Genomic DNA, 24531 nt, shown 5'->3' on the forward strand with positions numbered 1-24531 from the left:
TGTTCTTCAGCTTGCAAGCCTCCACCTTTTTCCTCCAAACATAACGATGGTCATTATGGCCAAACTGTTCTATTTTTGTTTCATCAGACTAGAGGACATTCTTCCAAAAAGTACGATATTTGTCCCCATGTGCAGTTGCAAACCGTAGTCTGGCTTTTTTTATGGCGGTTTTGGAGCAGTAGCTTCTTCCTTCTTGAGTGGCCTTTCAGGTTACTCGTTTTACTGTGGATATAGATACTTTGTACCTGTTTCCTCCAGCATCTTCACAAGGTCCTTTGCTGTTCTGGGATTGATTTGCATTTTTTGCACCAAAGTACGTTATTCTCTAGGAGACAGAACACGGTATGATGGCTGCGTGGTCCCATGGTGTTTATAGGTGGCACCTTCAGGCATTTGGAAATTGCTCCCAATGATGAACCAGACTTGCCAGGGTCTACAATTTTTTTGAGGTCGTGGCAATTTTTATTGATTGTCCCATGATGTCAAGCAAAGAGTTTGAAGGTAGGCCTTGAAATACATCCACAGGTACACCTCCAATTGACTCAAATGTCAATTAGCCTATCAGCTTATAAAGCCGTAATGTCATTTTCTGGAATTTTCCAAGCTGTTTAAAGGCACAGTCAACTTACTGTATGTAAACTTCTGACCCACTGGAACTGTGAAACAGTGAATTGTCAGTGAAATAATCTGTCTGTAAACAATTGTTGGAAAAATTACTTGTCATGCACAAAGTAGATGTCCTAACAGACTTGCCAAAACTATAGTTTGTTAACAAGACATTTGTGGAGTGGTTGAAAAACGAGTTTTAATGACTCCAACCTAAGTGTATGTAAACTTCCGACTTCAACTGTATATCATGTTTGCTTAAATATATTTAGGTTGTGAAATGAGTTGAAATGATAGAGGGAAAAGAGCTTTGGAAAAAGAATAAAGATTTTTTAAAATCAGCACTAGTATTTTTTTAAGGAATGTTTCAGAAGCGTATCACGTTTTGCCATCTGCAATGTGATCTATCAATGGTCCAATGCATACATTGTTACATTTTGTTATTTTCATTAAACACACTTTGTTACATTGTAACAAGTTTTAGTGTAGTCTCTAGGGCATGGATGTATCGATATGGGATATGCATATTTTTTTTAATCTTTTATATAGCAGATGGAGTAATTGTCATTACTACTGTTGAGATGATCGCATGAAGACAAAGATGTAAGATGTCATTCACCTCAAATGACCTGGAGTACTTTGGGGCAATAACCAGAGACAACCTAGTCCTGACTGTCCTGCCAGTCAGATTATGGTTAATCTGGATGCGGGATAAAGCTGCCTGTCTGCTTCTGTCTGCTTCACACACAGCTCTAAGTGTCATTAACTAACAGTCCCGAGGGAAAATGTGGTAGCCGGTCTATCGTCATGCCATTGAGCATGTAGTAGCCTAATCATACATGGAAACACCAGTTCCCTAGAATGTGTTATGATGCTGGTAGATCCTGCACACGTGTCTCACTTTTAATTCCCATGCTTGTAATGCCTGTCACCTAGAAATCCAGACTGAGTTCAGCTCTGTTGCTAGTTTGTTACGCTCCACTACTGAAACATAGCGTGATTCTGTCTAGATTTTGAGGCTACCTGTCTGAGGCCAGTCTATATTCACTACAATGTCCTATATTTCACTACATTCTCATATCAAAGTTTCAGTCATAGAGACTGTTGCATGTAGTCTGTTGAGGAGACCGTAAATGTAGGACTGCATATCTCTTGCTTGTTCTACAGCCAGGGTAGCTGGAGGGAATCGACTAATCTCATAAGAGGCTAAAGCTGCTTGAGAACCAGGGGCAAGGGATGCAGACTAGCTAGGGGACTAATTTATTGTAGTAGGCTTGCTTGACGTTTTATTGCAGTGAAAAAGTTAACATGCGCTCCGTTTCAAATGTGCCAGGCCTTTTTGGAATGACTTTCGAACCAGATCTGAAAGGTCATAGCAACACCAATGGAGGCTGAAGATGTTGGACATTTGTTGGAGTTGATAATTCAGATCTGAATACCAGGTTAGGATGCATCTGGAGAGTAGAAGATAAAGGTATGTAGGCTATAGTTGTATGCTAGCATTTCGGCTATGATCTTCTTGATTGTTACTAGCCTATTATTATGGCTACAAGGCCCAAGTATTACACTGTTTTGTTGTTTGACCATATTCTTAAGAAAGGTTTTGGAGCAAAAAAGTGTGACATATGGTACATGTTTTTAAATTACATAGTGTAAGCATTGAACTAATAAGCCAGTTCTCTGACTACAATTGACACCTTGTAGCCCTAGTTACTTAACAAAATGTAACAATGACTGTAAAATATGAACACTAAATATTTTAATTATGTGATATGAATATTATGTAGCTTAGGCTATTGGGGGATAAAGCTAGATCGGATATTATACTAGTGCCTAGATATAACATTGCCTCTGTTTGACATCGTAATGTCAAGTTGACTCTGGTTTCCCCTGTACAGCAACAACAATGATACTTTTGGAGGTGTGCTGCTGCCTGATTGGCTGGATTTCACTCTACTTTGCATTCTGTTACCTGAATGGCCAGCGGGGCAAGGAGTGGAACTGCAGGCTGGTGACACTGACACATGGGATCCTCATAGTATGTCTTACTGCATACATTAGCTTCATCGATGGGCCCTGGCCTTTAACACATGCAGGTGAGGTTTGGATGTGTGTTACTGCAAAGCATGCAGGTGTATTAAGTTTTGATTTATTTCAGTATACATGGCAACTATTTGAATTGCAGCATGAGATTGACCTTGACTAACTGACCTTGTCCCGTTTGTGACCTCAGGTACAGAGAACACCCCGCTCCAGATCCTGGCCCTGGTGGTTAGTCTGGGCTACTTCCTATTCGACTTTGGCTGGTGCATCTGCGTCCGTACCGAGGGCTCTGTCATGCTGGCCCACCACACCATGAGCATCGCAGGCATCCTGTTGGCGCTGGGCCTGGGCAAGTCGGCAGTGGAGACATGTGCCGTGATTTTCGGCAGCGAGATCACCAACCCCTTGCTGCAGGCCCGCTGGTTCCTCCGGCAGGTGGGCCGCTACGACAGCCTGTGGGGGGATGCGGTGGACCTGCTCTTTATCCTGCTCTTTGCCCTGGTGCGTGTAGGCGTGGGTGGCATGATGCTCTACTGTGAGCTCACCTCTCCCCGGCCCAGCCTCATCATGAAGGGAGGGGGCCTGGCCATGTACACACTGGCCTGGGTCTTCATGGTGGACATTGCCAAGTTTGCCTGCAAGAAAAGCAGGACAAAGTACAAGAGGTGGCATGAGATGTGCAAGTTGGGAGAGGTGAATGGACACACAGGGAAGACTGAGTGAAGAGTGAGGAGACTGGGGTGGAGGTATTTAATCTGAGACACATTGGGCGACCGTCAGCTGCAGTCCCGACATTGTGTTCCAGGGATCACCTGCTGGGTGGTTGTGAGCGGTGGGCATCTAACCAGGTTCAATATGTAAAATCTGGGATGGAGGTCTGAGATTGGCTCAGGGGTGTGAAACTATCAGATCCTTAGGGCTCTTTCCCCACACGAAAACAGACGTGAAATGCAAATAAGCTGCTGTAGCCTGGGCAGTGTGTTCCAATGCCTATTTAACTTCAACATGTTTTTCAAATATTTTGGCAGTCAGTAGCAGTCTCCCTGGTGTATATCAGCTTTTACCCTTGGTGGCTGAACTACAGTACAAGTTGGATGCTGCTCTGCAATATTGCGTCCGTCCACTTGCTGATGGTGAACTGATGAGTTTGATGTCTGATGAACAATTGATCAACAGTTGTACAAATGCAGCTCTACCTCATTTAGACTTTAATTGTGGAACTCCCTCACAGGGAGTGTTTGACATCAGTGTTTGATGTCGGTGGCACCGAAGAGGTTTAAATACAAACTCTAGCACACATCTTTTATTGTAATCTCATAGGAATGCTAAAAGGATGGAACATTTTGTCTACCTCAGTGAAGTTAGTTAATACCTTGTCAATGTGTTTTAGTTTTGACAAATTAAATATTTCACATTTCAAACTATTTCTAATTTAAACTGACAAACAAATCATGCTATTATCAGACTTGGTATTCAATATGGTTTACTGGACCATGTTGTGCTTGAACTAGATTTTTGTGTGTGCTGCTTAAAGTTAAAAAGTTGATCCTTGCATCACAGTTTACATGGAATGTTACTGATTGTTCAGTAACCTTGATCAGTAACCAAAACTAAGCTGTACTTCGATCATATGCTGGTATGGTCAATATTGTACAATATTTAAAGTGTGACTGCCGAGGCAAGTCTCACTAATATACTGCTATTGCAACTATTTTTAAATTGGTTTTGCAATACATTGTATGTCCTCTGGGTGACAGCATATGCTAATGTTATGTTTCCAAGAGCGTCATGAGGAAGTGTGCCCCCAATATTGAAATTGCACTGATGGAATTTCCTCTACACTCCACCTTGGTTATTTTATGACTAAATAATGAATGAGACTGTAACAACCAATAACTAATCCTGATTGATTTTAATTTGTGATGAGACAATTTACGTTATTATAGTATGTTATGCAGCCAGATAAAGTGCTTTATTAAGCAGGTAGGCCTAGGCTATACCGTGACTAATTACCAAGTGCTTAGATTGTCCATGCTTTGGACTAAAGATGTGGAAAGTCTGATACATTACCAGACATAAAATCCTCTGCTCATGGATAAGGGAGACAAAGGAGGGAATACCATTAGTTATTTTCAGACAGACTGTCATGTAGAATATATGATGCTATAAATGATTAACAAAGGATTTTGTGCTCAAATTATGCCTATAGCCTAAAGCGCTTCAGACTTGAGTCATTTAGGCCTAATACTTGTATAACCTACGGTATCTATCTATATATATACACAGTTGAAGTCGGAAGTTTACAAACACCTTAGCCAAATACATTTCAACTCAGATTTGCACAATTCCTGACATTTAATCCTAGTAAAAATTCCCTGTCTTAGGTCAGTTAGGATCACCACTTTATTTTAAGAATGTGAAATGTCAGAAAAATAGTAGAGAGAATGATTTATTTCAGCTTTGCTTTCTTTCATCACATTCCCAGTGGGTCAGAAGTTCACATACACTCAACTAGTATTTGGTATCATTACCTTTAAATTGTTTAACTTTTGAGGTCAGGGCTTGGTGATGGCCACTCCAATACCTTGACTTTGTTGTCCTTAAGCCATTTTGCCACAGCTTTGGAAGTATGCTTGGGGTCATTGTTCATTTGGAAGACCCATTTGCAACCAAGCTTTAACTGATGTCTTGAGATGTTGCTTCAATATATCCACATAATTGTCCTTCCTCATGTGGCCATCTATTTGTGAAGTGCATCAGCCCCTCCTGCAGCAAAGCACCCTCACAACATAATGCTGCCACCCCCGTGCTCCACGGTTGGGATGGTGTTCTTTGGCTTGCTAGCTTCCCCCTTTTTCCTCCTAACATAACGGCGGTCATTATGGCCAAACAGTTCTATTTTTGTTTCATCAGACCAGAGGACATTCCTCCAAAAAGTACAATATTTGTCCCCATGTGCAGTTGCAAACCGTAGTCTGGCTTTTTTAGGGCGGTTTTGGAGCAGTAGCTTCTTCCTTGCTGAGCGGCCTATCAGGAGACAGAACACGGTATGATGGCTGCGTGGTCCCATGGTGTTTCTACTGGCGTACTATTGTTTGTACAGATGACTGTGGTACCTTCAGGCCTTTGGAAATTGCTCCCAAGGATGAACCAGACTTACCTGGGTCTACATTTTTTCTGAGGTCTTGGCTAATTTCTTTTGATTTCCCCATGATGTCAAGCAAAGAGGCACTGAGTTTGAAGGTAGGCCATGAAATACATCCACATGTACACCTCCAATTGACTCAAATGATGTCAATTAGAATCTTCTAAAGCCATGATATCATATTCTGGAATTTTCCAAGCTGTTTAAAGGCACAGTCAACTTCTGACTCACTGGGATTGTGATACAGTGAATTATAAGTGAAATAAAAAGTCTGTAAACAATTGTTGGAAAAAATACTTTAAACGGTGTGCTCTGATGAGTAATCCTGAATAACCTCAAAATTAATAGCTGAATAAACATTTATTTAATTTATCCGTTGGATAAATCATGTGCACTACATTGGCCATCTACTGGTCTGTATTTTAGCATTTTCTTTAGAATCATGACGATCCCAAACTAGCTGCTGACAGCGTTTTGAAAGTTCTATTCTGAAAATGTACTCTTTTGTTTGGGTTTCAATGCATGTAATTCCATTAAAAGTAGTCAAATAGGAAATAACGTTAGGCTACTAAAAACGGAATTTGTCGAGATCCGTGTGTTGCTTTCAAAAGTTGCTGTTACGAATGCTGTGTGCGGACAAGAGGAAAGGAGCTTTTTTTCCCCTTTTGGGGGGTGTGGGTGGGAAAGCGTTTCCTTTTTCCATCCGCACTACAGTACAGTAAAGAACGAGAGGCCTGTTCGAAAGTGAAGATCACTCATGTAAATTAACTGGGGATTCGGAAAACCTTTAGAACGCGGCGAGGATCACTTTCATTGTTGTCAAAGTTTAGGAAATTATTCGTGGCATGAAAGAACAATTTCGTCTGGGATAACATTAGGGGCGAATTGGGAATGTTACCATGAAAACATTTCGGAAGGAAAAATAAGGGACACTCGAAAGAAGCCAAGCTTCATTTGAGATAACTTAATTAAAGGAAAACTATGACCAGGAGTCTTCTCGACGATCAAGGACGTGTCTTGTCAAGATATTGTTCAAAGGAGTAACTTTGTGGAGTGGTATTTCTCATGGAAACAAATAGGTTGCCAGTCTGCTAATATTTTCCCGGTGGTCCATTGACAAAGACTATTGCTGACAGCGGCAGGCGATGCCCAGGCTACAATGTGTTCGCATTTAATGTTTCTCCTGAAGATATTGAGAGGTTAACTTTTTATTTTCTCGGAACATTTCACCATATTCAGTGTTATCAATGTAACTGCGTTATTTCATGCACGCCCTTGTAATGGTTTTAAAGAAGAACATGTTTATACTTACCTCTGATATCTCTCTCTGGCCACATTTTTTACATCAATAGCTGGAATAAACAAAATAAGCCAACGAATTCAAGTCTACATTGTGGAATAGCCCATGTATATTTTCTTATTTTAATGGATTCTAATATTTTTTATCGTTGTGGAACGCTCTTGGACGGACATTGAAAAGGTCAAGACGAAGTCATTCTCCAAAATACAGAGGTTGTCGTTTTGGTAAAAATGCTAGTTGGATAAGAAAAGCCTACGTCGGGGAAAAACACATAACGGAAGCCCAATGAGCGGCATACAGTCAACACTCCCTGAAAGGTAAATCATATCTAAAAACCACGATGTAGCTCAACTCCTATACGTGCGTCGCAATCAATGTCATTTCACTTGTGCAGTTGTATTTGTCCCTCCCTTCGCAAGGCTATGTATTGGTATTTTGTGGCCAGCAGTATATTGTCATGTAGACTAGCTATGCACAAAATGTGATCTGGCCATGTCATGTTTTCAGGCCAGAGGTGTACTACAAAGCAGGATCAACGAGTGAGCCAGCTAACTTTGATAAATAAAATACTATTGATTTTCTGGTTAATTAAGAAAGCTAAACTTAGATGAACGTTTTTGGTTGTTGAATCAATTAGACCATATCCATTTAATGCTCATCTTAAACAATACATAGTTATTTCAGAATGTTCTGGGAAGCTAGCTGGCTAAGTCATAGCCCATTCAAAGATGCGAACTACCTTCTGTGTTAAAACTGGTTAAATTAGTGGACAGTAAGTTTATATTTTGCATTTGTGAAATTAATGTTGATGTGATATAAAAGTATACGGCGTTTTTTAATGTTTCTAGAAACCTACCGACATTGAGAGTTGATTCACGTTTAGATGGCTGTTTTGGTTGCGAGAGACAATTCGCCTTTTAACAGAGCATGTAAGGTCCTTGGACTACAAGGAGTGACGTTTGTCTCCTTTAGTCCATTATTGGGCTAGCTAAATCATTGATCTCGCTTTGTAGTATACCCCTCGGGACCAAATAATTTGTTGTTTGTTATCGAACCCCTCTTTTCCCCCTTTCTATTGTGATTAGATTAGTCTGATTTGCTCCATAAGTAATACGATATGCTCCGTGTGGGGCATCTCCTATTCAATTATTGCTGCCTTAGTACCAGGAACATTATTGCATGTCTTGTTAATCCTAGAAATGTCATATACCCAATATGATATGGTTATTCTATGTGCTGTCCCTCAGTGAAAGTGGATAGCAAAGCACAGGGATTTGAGTGGTGACAGTAGCCTGTGCACTTCTTATTTTACTTGACTAGGCAAGTCAGTTAAGAACAAATTCTTATTTTCAATGACTGCCTAGGAACAGTTGGTTAACTGCCTTGTTCAGGGGCAGAACAACATTTTTACCTTGTCAGCTTGGGTGTTCGATCTTGCAAACTTCCGGTTATTAGTCCAATGCGCTATCCACTAGGCTACCTGCTGCCCCGTGGATGAAGAGGACTTCCTTTGGATAACCTGATAACCTGGAATCTGTGCCCAACTCAGTTTGGTGTGGGTGTGTAAAGATTCATGTTGAGTCTTGTACTTGAGTTTATTCAACTTTAAGTCATCTGTTTATTGAGAAGAGGACGGGAGAGGACATTAAGAGGTGCTACTGTGTCAAGAGCTCAAAACCAAACCAGAAAACTAAAACAATATATATTTATTTTATTGTCACATATAGGTGCAGTGAAATGTGTTGTTTTACAGGGTCAGCCATTGTAGTATGGCACTCTTGGAGCAAATTAGGGTTAAGTGCTTTGGTCAAGGGCTCATTGACAGATTTTTCACCATGTCGACTCGGGTACTCAAACAAACAACCTTTCGGTTACTGACCCAATGCTCTAACTGCTAGGCTACCTGACCCAATTCTCCAACTGCTAGGCTACCTGACCCAATGCTCCCAACTGCTAGGCTACCTGACCCAATGCTCCAACTGCTAGGCTACCTGACCCAATGCTCCAACTGCTAGGCTACCTGACCCAATGCTCCAACTGCTAGGCTACCTGACCCAATGCTCCAACTGCTAGGCTACCTAACCCAATTCTTCAACTGTTAGGCTACCTGACCCAATGCTCCAACTGCTAGGCTACCTAACCCAATGCTCCAACTGCTAGGCTACCTGACCCAATGCTCCAACTGCTAGGCTACCTGACCCAATGCTCCAACTGCTAGGCTACCTAACCCAATGCTCAAACTGCTAAGCTACCTAACCCAATGCTCCAACTGCTAAGCTACCAATACAATACAGAAACTACAATACAGAAACAATTACAATACAGAAACTACATTCTATCATGTGGAATAAAGAGTCGTGCAGCTCTGTCTAATATATTCCTATTTGAAACATGAATAGTCTGCCCCATCGAATAAACCCACCAACATATCTGGACAACAACAAAACATGCTATAGGGGAGTAGACAGCCATGCCTCCTTTGCTCTTGACATCCTTGACATCGTATTTGTGTCGTGACAAGGAATTTTGGAATGAAATGGAGTCTTCTTAAACCCAAAAGCATTTGGATTTTTCAGAACTGTTGTACATTTTTTCCATTGGTGCCAGTCTCAAATGCTTCGGCTGGCCTTCCTTTCATTGCACTTTACTAGCCTAAATGTCAGGGAATGGAAAATACATTTATTTCAGCAGTTTTGTTTCCAGCACATTCACAGTACTTCATTTATTTGTACCATCTTGACACTCCACTGTCTCTACACTCTTCTAAGGAAAGACAAAAGCTAGAGGCACTCATGATTGGCCTCAAAAGTCAAATAGTGTTTTGATGTCTTTAACCTCTATAATCTGTATACAGATAACAATATTAAGCTATTATCATTTTGCACAGTTGTTGTGCAACCACTGCCCCATTCACATTGTTTTGCTTGCATCTGATGTTTTTGTATCACCAAGCCAATCACATTTTTATTTCCAGGACTGTAGCTTCTGGTTTCATGATCATGTCATGTGGCTTTCCAGAGGTCAAGGTACTCAGGCTTGCAAAACCTCCGGAATATTCAGTAATTTAGGTAATTAATGCTGAAATCCTCATATTAAACACCAATGGTATTCCCTAAGTTTATGGTTTATATTTAGGATCATGTTTTACAGCTTTGATATTCTACTTTTTATAGAATTATATATTTATATTACATGTGATAATCCCATGCCCCAAGAACCTGCTTCAAGCTGATTTGCTAAAAAAAAGGGCTATTTTGTGGGAAAGTCACCGGAGCATGAAAATCTTACATTTGAGAAACATTTCAGATGATAACAAATGTTTTATGATACTGTAGATTTTGTTCAAGAAATCTTTTAAGATTTGAATGTCTATTTCAGACTGTGACATCCATGACAGAGGTTGTAACATCCATAACGGTAGTTTTTCCTCCCTAAAGTATTAATGGGAATGACAATCTTTTTAAAATGATAATTTTTGTGTTCAGCCAAGCCTTACCTTCAAAATGGCTAACCATGTTTTGACCTAAGACAAACTGAGACTTTTGCTAATATGTTCATTCTTCTCAAAAAGCTTATCCATTTCATGTAACATCCATAGCACCTCTTATTTGCTTTATTTCTCCAACATGCTAATATTTTGAAGTCCGCTTTTTGGGATATACACTCCCCCCAAGGTGTACTATAGACACACACATCAACAGTTTCATTTATATTTTGTTTGTCCATTCTATGAGACAAGTTGTGATTTTGCATGCAAATGTTACATCTATAACGCTGGAATCGCCCAAATGCATTGACCTTTACTAGAGGAATATTATCAACATTCTAAACGATCCAAGCATGCCCCCTACAAACGCTGTGGGTTATGCACATTTTCAGTGGTTTGCCTATAGCCAAAAGCCCTTTGTGTTGGCAGTGGCGCCGGTATATCCTACCTCTGGTGCCCACCTGTATAAAGGCATGCTAGTGGGGGGAGTTCCTTCATGGTGCGCAGGCAGATGAGTTCCTCCACCTCCCAGCACAACCCTGTACTATGCAGGGACTCTTGCAGGCTCCCAGGAAAACATGCACTACCCAGGGCCGGATACAGCCCTGAGCTGATAGGCCAAGCCAGGAAGCAGGGTCATCATGATCATCATCTCCTCTGTATGCTTAGCCCATCGCCTCTGCTTAAGGAGAGAGCACCAGCACAGTGGAGCAGCACTGCTCTGGCTTTGTTGGAGTCCCTGCCTATTATTGTGAAGTGTTTACTACTTTGGGCCCCTTTTGGTTGTCCTCCTAGACTGCTATTTCTCCAGAGGGTCCACAACAGAAGAGCATGAGTGTTCTATTTCCATTTCATTTTGGTTGAAAGCAGCAAATCAAACATGTAGGTTAGTAAAGATTCAAATATGGTTTTGGACAGCACGTAAGTGATACAGCAATTCAACTGAATTTCCCACACCCTGCATGCAACGCACTAAGTCTTATTTTAGGTCTAGAGATCCTCACTGTATTTGACAGACTGATCTTTTAATTAAGATATTGATTACACTAACACAGACTAAATGGATTGACCTTTGTCAGTTGAATATCGGAGCACTATTGACATGCATAGTTTGTTTCTTTGCCAGAAAACCTCTTATGGTTGTATGTCTATGACTGACTGCCAGGGTGTTCAGGGCCTGTTGGAAGTATCATGCTTGAATGATTGATGAAGGCTGGGACATGCGACTGGCTCTCTTTGCTCTTTGTCACTGAGTTTAGCTGATCTGGGTATTTTCACCCCCCACCCGCCCTCACGGGAAGTGGTGACATCACTGATAAACAATGTCTGTCAGCCCGGCCAGGCCACCAGCCCTTCTTGACAGAGCCGCTGGCCAGAGCGGTGCAGAATGGGAATGAGCTGAGCCTCCCTGTCATTCTACGCCCTTGACAAATTACAGCATCAAGGGCCCTGTTTGTTTGAGCAGAGGTTCTGTAACAATGTTTTGACTATGTTAGAACATGTTCGGTTCTGTGACAGTGTTATGACTATGTTACAACATGTTTGTTCTGAATGTAGTTTAGTCATGTCTAGAGGTCGACCGATTAATCGGAATGGCCAATTAATTAGGGTCGATTTCAAGTTTTCATAACAATCGGAAATGGGTATTTTTGGACACCGATTTGGCCAAATTTTTTTACACCTTTATTTCATCTTTATTTAACTAGGCAAGTCAGTTAAGAACACATTCTTATTTTCAATGACGACCTAGGAATGGTGGGTTAACTGCCTCGTTCAGGGGCAGAATGACAGATTTTTACCTTGTCAGCTCGGGGGATCCAATCTTGCAACCTCACAGTTAACTAGTCCAAAGCTATAACCACCTGCCTCTCATGCACTCCACAAGGAGACTGCCTGTTACGCGAATGCAGTAAGCCAAGGTAAGTTGCTAGCTAGCATTAAACTTATCTTATAAAAAACAATCAATCATAATCACTAGTTAACTACACATGGTTGATGATATTACTAGTTTATCTAGCATGTCCTGTGTTGCATATAATCTGACTGAGCATACAAGTATCTGACTGAGCGGTGGTAGGCAGCAGCAGGCTTGTAAGCATTCATTCAAACAGCACTTTAGTGTGTTTTGCCAGCAGCTCTTCGTTGTGCGTCAAGCATTGCGCTGTTTATGACTTCAAGCCTATCAACTCCCAAGATTAGGCTGGTGTCACCGATGTGAAATGGCTAGCTAATTAGCGGGGTGCGCGCTAATAGCGTTTCAAATGTCACTCGCTCTGGGACTTGGAGTTGTTGATCCCCTTGCTCTGCATGGTTAACGCTGCTTCAAGGGTGGCTGTTGTGTTCCTGGTTCGAGCCCAAGGAGGGGCGAGGAGCGGGACGGAAGCTATACTGTTACACTGGCAATACTAAAGTGCCTATAAGAACATCCAATAGTCAAAGGTTAATGAAATACAAATGGTATAGAGGGAAATAGTCCTATAATTCCAATAATAACTACAACCTAAAACTTCTTACCTGGGAATACTCATGTTAAAAGAAACCACCAGCTTTCATATGTTCTCGTGTTCTGAGCAAGGAACATGGCACATATTGCACTTTTACTTTCTTCTCCAACACTTTGTTTTTGCATTATTTAAACCAAATTGAACATGTTTCATTATTTATTTGAGGCTAAATTGATTTTATTTATGCGTTAAATTAAGTTAAAATAAGTGTTCGTTCAGTATTGTTGTAATTGTCATTATTACAAATACATTTTTAAAAATCGGAAGATTAATCGGTATCGGCTTTTTTTTTGGTCCTCCAAAAATCGGTATAGGTATCGGTATAGGTATCGGCGTTGAAAAATCGTAATCGGTCGACCTCTTGTCATGTCTACTTTTCTTTAATCATGCAAAGTTGCTGCTGAGTTCAGTTGAATTGACCAGTTATGTTTATCTCACTCTTATGAGTAATGATCACGTTTTAGGTCATATGACTGACTGTCTAGGGATACCGATATCTTAACATCTGTAGTGTATTCCTACACATGGAGGAAGTCAGACAGATGTAGACAGACTTGCCTCGTTAAATAAAGGTTAAATAAATAAAAAAAATTGTGGTTGCACAAGTTGAAATATATCAACATAGTGACCAATAATACCCCACAATTAAGTGGTAGCTTTATGTTTTAGCTGATTATAGGGAAATCATATACAGTAGCAGGTGCGTGGGTAAAATCACTGGGACCCCCCGCCCCCCCAACCTATGTGTTGTGATAATTGCGTGGTTTGCTCTATAACCTGTTAACTCATATGCCTGTGACTGTGATCTGTAGGCCTAAAGGCCGAGACAAGAAGAAGACAGTGGCAGAATAAATTCAACCACACCTTTGTTTTATCAGAAACCCGGATTGCAACCTCTGTCCAGTGAAGTCCACAAAGCATATTGCATATAACGAACAGTTACATGACCTACAGCATGGTCAAGCAAGGTAAGGTTTTCAACATTTTCGGACCACTAAACAACTATTGATTTAGAACCACAGAGTTACTGCAAGTCGCAAAGAAAACACGAGCTGCCTTCACTTTTCCAGCACCATTTCAACTTCAATATTTCAACATAATCAAATCACCTCTGCTTAGTCTAATACAGTGACAACTAAATGATACCAAAAACAATTTAGTACAATCCATGTAAACTAAATATGATGTGGCTGTCCATTGTTCTGATTTCTGTGTGTGTGTGCGTGTACGTTCGTGCAAGTAGAAAAATGTTGACTCACTGTACTTGTAGAGAAACGGCAATGCCTTCCTCCTCTCTTTTATGCTGACGATCACTCTGTCATACAGTACACACTTTTATATTTTTGTTGTCATAGGCTACTTGACTAAAATTCTTGTTCGCTAGCCTAACTTCCATTCATGTGTAACATTAGCTCGTTAGCATTAGCCTTCTACATCTAGCTACATGTTGAACTTCCATCCTCTCAGGCCAGAGGCACAACAATGTATGAATTTATGGTTGGATCAGAATCACCGTTATAATCATTGGTCAGTACAGAGAATGAACTAAAACCACAAGTCCAAATCCCTATTTCCATTCATGGCTAATTTAGGAAAGGGATCATTTTAGTTAGCTAGCCACCGGAGGACAACAACACAACGATATGCAACAATTCAAGTTTTACTGTCAATGACGTATGCTCTCAATGGGATTTGATAGGAGTGACACCAAATCAAAGCTGGCTACACTTTACACATTCACTGGACCATTCACTGTTGAGCTCACTGAGTTTAGTTCATCTCTGATTGGCAAATTCTTTATACTTTTTTTTCAAGGGATGCCAGATGCTCGCTGGTTTCCCTTGCCTCAATGCTACGGGCGGCAACAATGTCATACTCGTTTAGACCAGACAGTTTCAGATAGATGGCCTACACGTAGAGACAGAGGGGCACTGTTTCCCTCACTTGGATGCCTTCTCCTCTGATACATTCAGCCTCTTGCGAATTGGAAGGAAAATTATGAAACACAGAGAGACAAAAAATACATTATTTAATCATAAATAAAGAAATAAAATATTGGTCAATGTTTTGAGGAAGCCTAGCTTCCCTTGGCATCCATGAATACAAACCACTCACCAAATAAGTGATACAGGAAATTTGCTACAAATGGGCATCTGAAATGTAACCTATCATACACACAATGTTTTGCCAGTGGTGGTTTATTTAACAAACTTTTTTTTCATTTCTTGACGCCAGGATGGCGAAAGCCTTTGTCATTTTAACACCTGTCTGAAATGGAATGGGGGTAAATGTTTTATTTTATTTTTATGTCTCAAACAAAAGCTTGGGTGTCTGGTGCCGTGATGGTGGACCCTCCTTGTGCTGAGATGATTATCAGCAGATAAGACTGTGCACAGGTGTGTATTGTCATCCTCAGTGGAGACCTAAGATTAACTTGCTGGCCGTATGAGCTAGGCCAAGGAACAACTTAGATAAAATCACCCTTGTAAGTCTTTTGGGTTTTGGAGCGAAGATACTATGAGTTACTGTTAAACACTGTTACTCATAGGAATGAGTGGTTTGGGATGGATTACCATCTCTTGGAAGGAAAACATTTTCACTTATATTGTAATTAATAATAGGTGATACAGTGGCTTGTGAAAGTATTCACCCTCTTGGCATTTTTCCTATTTTGTTGCCTTACAACCTGGAATTAAAATGCATTTTTGGGGGGTTTGTATCATTTGATTTACACAACATGTCTACTACCACTTTGAAGATACAAAATATGTTTTATTGTGAAACAATCAAGAAATAAGACAGAAGAAACAGAAAACTTGAGTGTGAATAACTATTCACCCCCCCAAAGTCAATCGTTTGTAGAGACACCTTTTGCAGCAATTACAGCTGCAAGTCTCTTGGGGTATGTCTCTATAAGCTTGGCACATTTAGCCACTGGGAGTTTTGCCCATTCTTCAAGGCAAAACTTCTCCAGCTCATTCAAGTTCGATGGGTTCCGCTGGTGTACAACAATTTTTAAGTCATACCACAGATTCTCAATTGGATTGAGTTCTGGGCTTTGACTAGGCCATTCCAAGACATTTAAATGTTTCCACTCGAGTGTTGCTTTAGCAGTATGCATTGTCCTGCTGGAAGGTGAACCTCCATCCCAGTCTCAAATCTCTGTAAGACAAACAGTTTTCCCTCAAGGCTTTCTCTGTATTTAGCGCCATCAATCATTCCTTCAATTTTGACCAGTTTCCCAGTCTCTGCCGATGAAAAACATCGGTGTTCTGGCAGGTTTGTTGTGGTGCCATTTTTTATAATGGATTTAATGGTGCTCCGTGGGATGTTCAAATTTTCGGATATTTTTTTATAACCCAACCCTGATCTGTACTTCTCCACAACTTTGTCTCCTGTTTGGAGAGCTCCTTGGTCTTCATGGTGCTGCTTGCTTGATGGTGCCCTTTGCTTAGTGGTGTTGCAGACTCCGGGGCCTTTTAGAACAGGTGTGTAATATACTGAGATCATGTGACAGATCATGTGACACTTAGATTGCACACAGGTGGACTTTATTTAAATAATTATGTGACTTCTGAAGGTAATTGGTTGCACCAGATCTTATTTAGGGGCTTCATAGCAAAGGGGGTGAATACATATGCACGCACCAATTTTCTTAGTATTATTTAAAAAAAAAAAAATTGTTAAACAAGTTTTTTTTTTTCACTTCACCAACTTGGACTATTTTGTGTTTGTCCATTACATGAAATCCAAATAAAAATCTATTTAAATTACAAGTTGTAATGCAACAAAATAGGAAAAATGCCAAGGGGGATGAATGCTTTTGCAAGGCACTGTATATCATAGAAATCTTCAAACACTGGACAGTTACTTTAAGAAAGTCAAAGGCTATTAAGCTAATAAGAAGAGTAGTTCTATCCAGTCATTTTGTTGATGTGGCCATGTGTCAATGCTTCTACAGCACCAAAATATTAAGTAGATCTCACAAAACCTTGCATGCCTTGTCAGGTAGTGAGCACCCTCAGCAGGGTCGGGGAAACCGGAAGCATCTGGTTTTCAGGGGAAATGGAAAGAGAGCCTGTGACACGACTACCGCTTTTGGATGTTAACAAGGCGACACTCCATCTTAACTCCTCCCCCACATTTACTAGATTGGTTGAACAGTGCAGAAGAGAATCTCTCCCCTACATTTTTAAAATCTTTTTCTCGTCAGGACCAGAAAGAAAGAAGCGCGGCTCAGGCTATTTTAGGTTAGGCTGTTAATAAAGGGGATCCCTTTTCCAACCAAGGGTCACAGTCTATTTTACTCTGAGGCGATAGTCAGAAATTGGTTCATTTTAAGCTTTGCATGATTACTAGCGCTAAACTTTTCAACTGCCACTTTGTTACATCATTAAGGTCCTTAAAGATAGCAGGGGTGTGCTGGCTGAGTGAAGCTCTTCTTCAACACTGGCTTTACTCTGTTCGGTCAGCTGACGATCACCAGCTTTAGTCTGCATGTTTCAGTGTGCTCATTGGCAGAGTTTTAGTGGGTGAACCCACAGAAAAAGCACTGATAGCCTACATCTCACCACTACAATCACTGCTTTGCTGTATGGGCCCTTCTTATTAATGAAATCAATTAATTGCCTGTTTAGTGTGTGTCTGTATGGATCAGAAAGGCTGTGTTTACACAGCCACCCTAAAAACCCAAATCTGTTTTTTCTGATTGTCCACACTCAGTTTTACATGTGACCCATATCAGATTTGCACATCCACATTGATGTAGCCTCTGAAGTAGCACACAGATGCAATGCTCAATTCCTGTCACTGTTGTTTTTCTTAAATTTTGAGCTGTCATGTTAACAGCAGGTCATGTGCAAGAAAATCAGAGCGTCCAGACAGAGGTCACATAGGATCAGGATTCACATCCACATATGGAGGTGGAATAAATCTGACATCAAAATATCAGATTCTATGTGTTTTTTTGCTGTTTACACATTAGGGAAAATATCCTTTGGATATCAGATATGCAAATTATCGGCAAAATATCTGAATTGGGCTTCCTGTGTAAATGCAGCCTTAGACCTGTCAACTTTAACTGACATACAGACTTGCCTTGCTGGACTACACCTATCAGGCACACTAGCTATTTTCATTAGTGTTTGTTTAATTGTACCCATTGATTCTTGAAGAACTTGGAAATGCCTCATGTGCATATTTCAGTTGTCTTACCCCATCAAAACCCAAAATATAAGTTGTTTCACTCCAATGTTTGTAAACAAAGTAAATGTAAACAAACACTATATAGCCTCAAAACATGACGAAACTACAATTTTTATATCAAGGATGGTCAGTCCTTGCATCCATAGCTCTATCTATGAATTTGAGAGTGGTTACATTTCTCCAGCCCTATCCCTCAGCTTTTTACCGAAAAAAGTGTAGACACTTGTTTTTTCAAGTGTCTACACGAACAGCTACAACCTGAAGTAATTATGTCCTTCGGTTATTGTTTGCCCTCTGAGTATCGTGATCAGCTGTCTCTTTCCCTCTCTTTCTCCCTCTCTCTCTTTTCACCCTTCACTTTCCTCTACTTTCAGCATGTCTTGGCTTGAACTACAGACAGCTTTTTCTAAATGAGAACCACACCCAATGGAGTCAGGGATTGAATAACCAGGTAGTCCATTTGGACTGATATAGGCACTGCAAAGGTATTTTCCACATAACTCAAGCAGTATTATGCAGAGATAGACAGTCCTCAACTTCATGGAGCTGGATGCTTTACGTCAAGCAGAGCTAGTCAAACATGACTTTCATCGACATTGTTTCTTAATTTTATTTATGTCTGTTTACATTGCTGCAGTTGCTCGTCCAGTTTCCGTGTGCCTCAGATTTCCCTGACCGCAGCTGAATTTGTCCTCAAGCCAGAGGCCAGACTTTATCCTGCCAGAGTCTAGGAAAAAATGTAAATATCTAGTTGCTATGGGACTAAGAAACGTTGGCTCCACGTAACAGAGAGTGACAAGATGTCATGGTTTTCTGAACAGTGTCAACTCAGGGATTGTTGGGGTCTGTGCTGATACCTTGGCAGTGGCACAGGCTCTTCTCGACATGCCTTCCAACTGCTCTAAATCCCTACCAAGCAGTCTCTCACTCATGCACACACACACACACACACACTTTTTTCTCATACAACTCTGCCCAGCTGTTTCTACACTCTGCTGTCCAGTTTCCACATGTGATGAAGCAGCAAGTCACATGGCTCTCAGAGAACATTATACTTCTGTTCTTACTTTTCATCATGTCTGTGGTATTTTGTGACGACAGTCACTAGCCTAGTGGTTAGAGCGTTGGAATTGTAACTGGAAGTTTGCAAGTTCAAATCCCTGAGCTGACAAGGTACAAATCTGTTGTTCTGTCCCTGAACAGGCAGTTAACCCACTGTTCCTAGGCCGTCGTTGAAAATAAGAATTTGCTCTTAACTGACTTGCCTAGTTAAATAAAGGTAAAATAAATAAAATTGATGCCTTTGGTTATTGCCACTGCCTCAGAATTCAGTACATTAGCTTATGAAAGTAGAAGGGACTTGGCCACAAAGGATCAACTGGTTATGCTACATGTGAAAGAAAGTATAATTGCTTCCACTTCCTATACTTGATTTTATTTAATTTTCTGTGGAGCCTCTGAAACAACAGCGAAATAAGCATTATCTGTTTACACAATAAAATGCTTAGAAGCAGTTTGCCACCTTAGTGAAAGTAGCTAATAACGGAGCTAAAATCTAGCTAAAGTATGTGAACCCTTTGGAAATACCTGGATTTTTGAATAAATTGGTCATAAAATTTGATCTGACCTTCATCAAGGTCACAACAATAGACAGACACGTTCTGCTTAAACTAATAACACACAAACAATTATACGTGTTTATGTCTTTATTGAACACACCGTGTAAAAATTAACAGCGCAGGGTGGAAAAAGTATGTGAAACCTTGGATGTAATAACTGGTTGACCTGCCTTTGTCAGCAATAACCTCAACCAAACGTTTTCTGTAGTTGTGGATCAGACCTGCAACACAGGTCAAGAGGATTTTTTTACCATTCCACTTTACAAAACTGTTTCAGTTCAGCAATATTCTTGGGATGTCTGGTGTGAACTGCTCTCTTGAGGTCATGCCACAGCATCTCAATCAGGTTGAGGTCAGGACTCTGACTGGACCACTCCAGAAGGCGTATTTTCTTCTGTTGTTGATTTGTTGATTTACTTCTGAGTTTTGAGTCGTTGGCCTGTTGCTTCAACCAACGTCTGTTGAGGTTCAATTGGTGGACAGAGGTTCAATTGGTAACATTCCCCTGTAAAATGTCTTGATAAACTTTGGAATTCATTTTTCTGTCGATGATAACAAGCTGCCCAGGCCCTGAGGCAGCAAAGCAGCCCCACACCATGATGCTCCCTCCACCATACTTTACAGTTGGGATGAGGTTTTGATGTTGGTGTGCTGTGCTTTTTTTCCCCACACATCATGTTGTGTGTTCCTTCCAAACAACTCAACTGTAGTTTTATCTGCCCACAGAATATTTTGCCAGTAGTGATGTGGAACATCCAGGTGCACTTTTGCAAACTTCAGACGTGCAGCAATGTTTGTTTTGGACCACAGTGGGTTCTTCCGTGGTGTCCTCCCATAAACACCATTCTTGTTTAGTGTTTTACGTATCGTAGATTCGTCAACAGAGATGTTAGCATGTCCCAGAGATTTCTGTAAGTCTTCAGCTGACACTCTAGGATTCTTCTTAACCTCATTGAGCGTTCTGCTCTGTGCTCTTGCAGTCATCTTTGCAGGACAGGCATGGTTCACATCAGACAATGCTTCTTGTGATAGCAAAGTCAAATTTTGTGAGTGTTTTTTATAGGGCAAGGCAGCTCTAACCAACATCTCCAATCTCATCTTGTGGATTGGACTCCAGGTTAGTGGACTCCTGACTCCAATTAGCTTTTGGAGAAGTCATTAGCCTAGGGGTTCACGTACTTTTTCCCAACCTACACTGAGAATGTTTAAATTATGTTTTCAATATAGACAAGAAAAATACAATAATTTGTGTGTTATTAGTATAAGCACACTTTGTTTTTCTATTTTTGTGACTTAGATGAAGATCATGTCTAATTTGATCACCAATTTATGCAGAAATCCAGGTATATTCCAAAGGAATCACATACTTTGTCTTGCCACTGTATGTTACTTGATGTAATAGGAGATAGAAACTTTGTGGACCAACAACATGCGAAAAGTCTCCAGTATTTGTGGCCAGTGGGAGCCATGGAGCTGTGTTGTGTGTGTGTGTGTGTGGGGCCTGCTTGGTGCTCAGTTCCCACAGGAAGTAGCAGAGAGAGACAGAGGGAGAAAAAGAGAAAGACCCCTCTTGAAAAGGGAGGAACAGGCTCCTCTCTCTCTCTCTATCTGTCTGTCCTCTCGCTTGGTGTGGTGTGGTGTGTGTGTGTGTGTACGCTTGTATTAGTGTGTGTGCGAGGAGCAGTGCAGTCCAGCACAGATCCTCGTGCCCCACACACGTGACGGAGCGCTCAACTTTCCCAGCTGCATCAGTCACCATGGAAACTAACAGTAATATTCGGCAGCTTTCCCATCCTCCCCCTCCCCCCTCTTCACTCCCTCGCTCTGCCAACAGTGAAGAGGGAGGAAAATGACTTCCTCAGGATAGCCTGACTGGCGACTCTCACAGTGACCCCCACCAGCCGACACTTATTGAGAATGCTCGTTATCACTTCACAGGCCACTCATATCAAACTGACTGTTTTCTCACCACCGACTCCATTCACATATCTTTTGCCTTGATCTTGTTGTCTGTGGGTCCAGTAGTTTCCTCTAACAGAAAGTTGTCCCATTCTGTTATCTAGCCCTTAATTTAGCACAGGCTAGGTCCATTAGTTGCTTTAAGCATACTGTAGAACTTCGGTCCAACTTTTAACGGACTACAACTTTTGACGCTAAATGAATTCTTCATAAACTCCATAAAGGCTTATATACAGTGGGGCAAAAAAGTATTTAGTCAGCCACCAATTGTGCAAGTTCTCCCACTTAAAAAGATGAGAGAGGCCTGTAATTTTCATCATAGGTACACTTCAACTATGACAGACAAAATGAGATTTTTTTTCCCACAAAATCACATTGTAGGATTTTTAATGAATTTATTTGCAAATTATGGTGGAAAATAAGTATTTGGTCAATAACAAAAGTTTATCTCAATACTTTGTTATATACCCTTTGTTGGCAATGACAGAGGTCAAACGTTTTCTGTAAGTCTTCACAAGGTTTTCACACACTGTTGCTGGTATTTTGGCCCATTCCTCCATGCAGATCTCTTTTTTTTTGCCCCACTGTAGATGTTTTAAACATCATTCATTAGTAAATTACATGCCATATAGTGTGTGGCAAAAGTGTTATGTCACATTTGGCAAATCACAAGATGCTTTGACATTTTATATCACCCATCCAGTATGGAGCTATTGTGTTTTTTTCTAAAACGCTAATCTTCATAGCCCTAGCCATACGATTACCTTCAACTGGTTTCACATGAGCAATTGGTCATGTGAAAAAAGTGATATTTTTCTTGAAGCATAACCAAACATATGCATTGTATCCATCACGAGCAACACAGCACTCTGTCCTTTGATATTGTTGTCTTCAATAGCTTGATTTCATAGCAGTGACAACAGAAATGCTGATGATCTTTTTCCTCAGAATTCTCCAGTAATTGGGTAAGACGTCAAGCACATCATGTTGCTGGGGAAAAACGATTACCTGAATGTTACAGTCCAGGATGGCTCTTATGTTGCCCAATATTGTGTTGGCCTGAAAGAAGTTGGATTGATTACAGCCCACCTCAGAGACAGCTGTGCTCTGAAGTGATGCCAGGGTCAGTGTGTCTGGAGAGAGAAAGTGAGAGAGATGTGCCAATCTAAACATTCCAGAGAAGTGTTATGGCCGCTGAATTCTCATGGATTTATGTATAGTGTTAAACATGAGGTGTGTTCTCGATGAGAAGGTCAGTGTTGAGCAAAAAAATAGATGTGTTGGGAAACTGTGACCGCAAAGAAATCTGCACCAGTTGGGTATATTTCATCTAGTTTTCATGTTCAATAAGCCGCCATATTTGTTGCACAAATTTTGCGCACATTTTCTTTTGCTTTTCAAAACTAGCCATCATTCACGAGTCGGTGACTAATGCCATTAATTTCATCTAGCATTTTTTAAAATTTTAAATCACTTGATTAGAGCTTCAATTCCCATTTAACCCCACAGCCACAATTAAGCTACTTTATTTATGTAACATAGGAATTGCATGAGTAAGCGAAGGAAATAGGCCGTATGCATCAAGGTGAGTTGGCTTGGCATACATGTGGAGCACCAGGGAGGGAGAGAAAGATAGTCGGGCTGGGGACTGCTGCTGCTACTGCTGTCACCCATGTAGTCTTGCTTTAAGTAGTGCACCTGGACCTGCAGGCCTCTAGTTCCTGTTCCGGGCTCCCCCACATGCCTTGCTTTCTCAAGCCCACTGGAGCGAGTCTCAACAGGAGGCAGAATCGTGGCCACCCCGCCGCTATCGTCACACACACTCACATGCACAATGCACACACAAGATTCATACACAATCCGATTCATACACACAAACACTCATTACATACACACACACTCAAACACGTTATGCACACAAAGACATAACCCATGCGAGCCCACCCTGCCAGGCTCTGGATGACCCCAGCTGGCAACATCTGGCCTGGCTGCAGATAAGAGGTGGGGTCGCTAGATACGCCCCTTCACGCCTTTATCACTGCCATCAAATCACAGTAGGCCAACTTCCTGCGCTAACGGACCATTACCAAATCACCAGAGCTGCCTGTGTGTGTGTGCGTGTAAGAGAGAGGTTAGTTAGTGTGTGTGTGTGTGGTAGAGAGGGGGAGGGTTGGTGGTTGTGGAAGTGTGTGTGTGATCACATGCAACTGTCTGCACAGACAGTTTGACAAGTTGACATGTTGGTCAGGTACAGGTAGATAGAGTAGGTCTCCTAGTCAGGAGTGGTGCCTACTTTACAGCCTGGGTGAAAGGGATGCACTTTTTGTTAGTATATGTTGCAAGAAAAGTATTGTCTACATCAGCAATGCATCATTGTCAGCAGCAGTAGTTTGCGGATAAGTGTGCCTGAATGCAAAGCAATGTACCTTTTGACCCTTGGAGCTGACTGAAAAAACGGTTGCAAAAGGTTGCAAAACAGCTGTGCAACTTTTCATGTTCTCTAGACTTTTGAAGTGCAAAACTTAAATAGCTTTTTTTGCTGAACAGTTATCACAGGTTTGATATCATCATTCAATTAAAAAAATGTAAATGTAGAGTTTTTCATTATAATTATTTTGCATAGTGAGTCACTCATACACTCACAAACACCACCTGATATTCTG

The 24531-nt window shown here is 41.0% G+C and overlaps 2 protein-coding genes across 2 annotated transcripts in view; both read left to right on the forward strand.

Moving 5' to 3' along the window:
• Positions 1–2512: 2512 nt before the first annotated feature.
• Positions 2513–3372, forward strand: tlcd5b (TLC domain containing 5b). The gene is made up of 2 exons (XM_064982099.1): positions 2513–2702; positions 2840–3372. Exons 1-2 carry the CDS (start codon positions 2513–2515, stop codon positions 3370–3372), a joined length of 723 nt encoding a protein of 240 aa, XP_064838171.1.
• Positions 3373–6447: 3075 nt separating this feature from the next.
• The window catches only part of arhgef12b (Rho guanine nucleotide exchange factor (GEF) 12b), a 106383-nt gene continuing 88299 nt past the window's right edge, over positions 6448–24531 (forward strand). The window contains 1 exon segment of the mRNA XM_064982098.1: positions 6448–7411. Coding sequence (XP_064838170.1) covers positions 7380–7411 — 32 coding nt within the window. The 5' untranslated portion in view covers positions 6448–7379.

Source organism: Oncorhynchus masou, chromosome 12 (assembly GCF_036934945.1).
Source record: "Oncorhynchus masou masou isolate Uvic2021 chromosome 12, UVic_Omas_1.1, whole genome shotgun sequence".
NCBI lineage: Eukaryota > Metazoa > Chordata > Actinopteri > Salmoniformes > Salmonidae > Oncorhynchus > Oncorhynchus masou.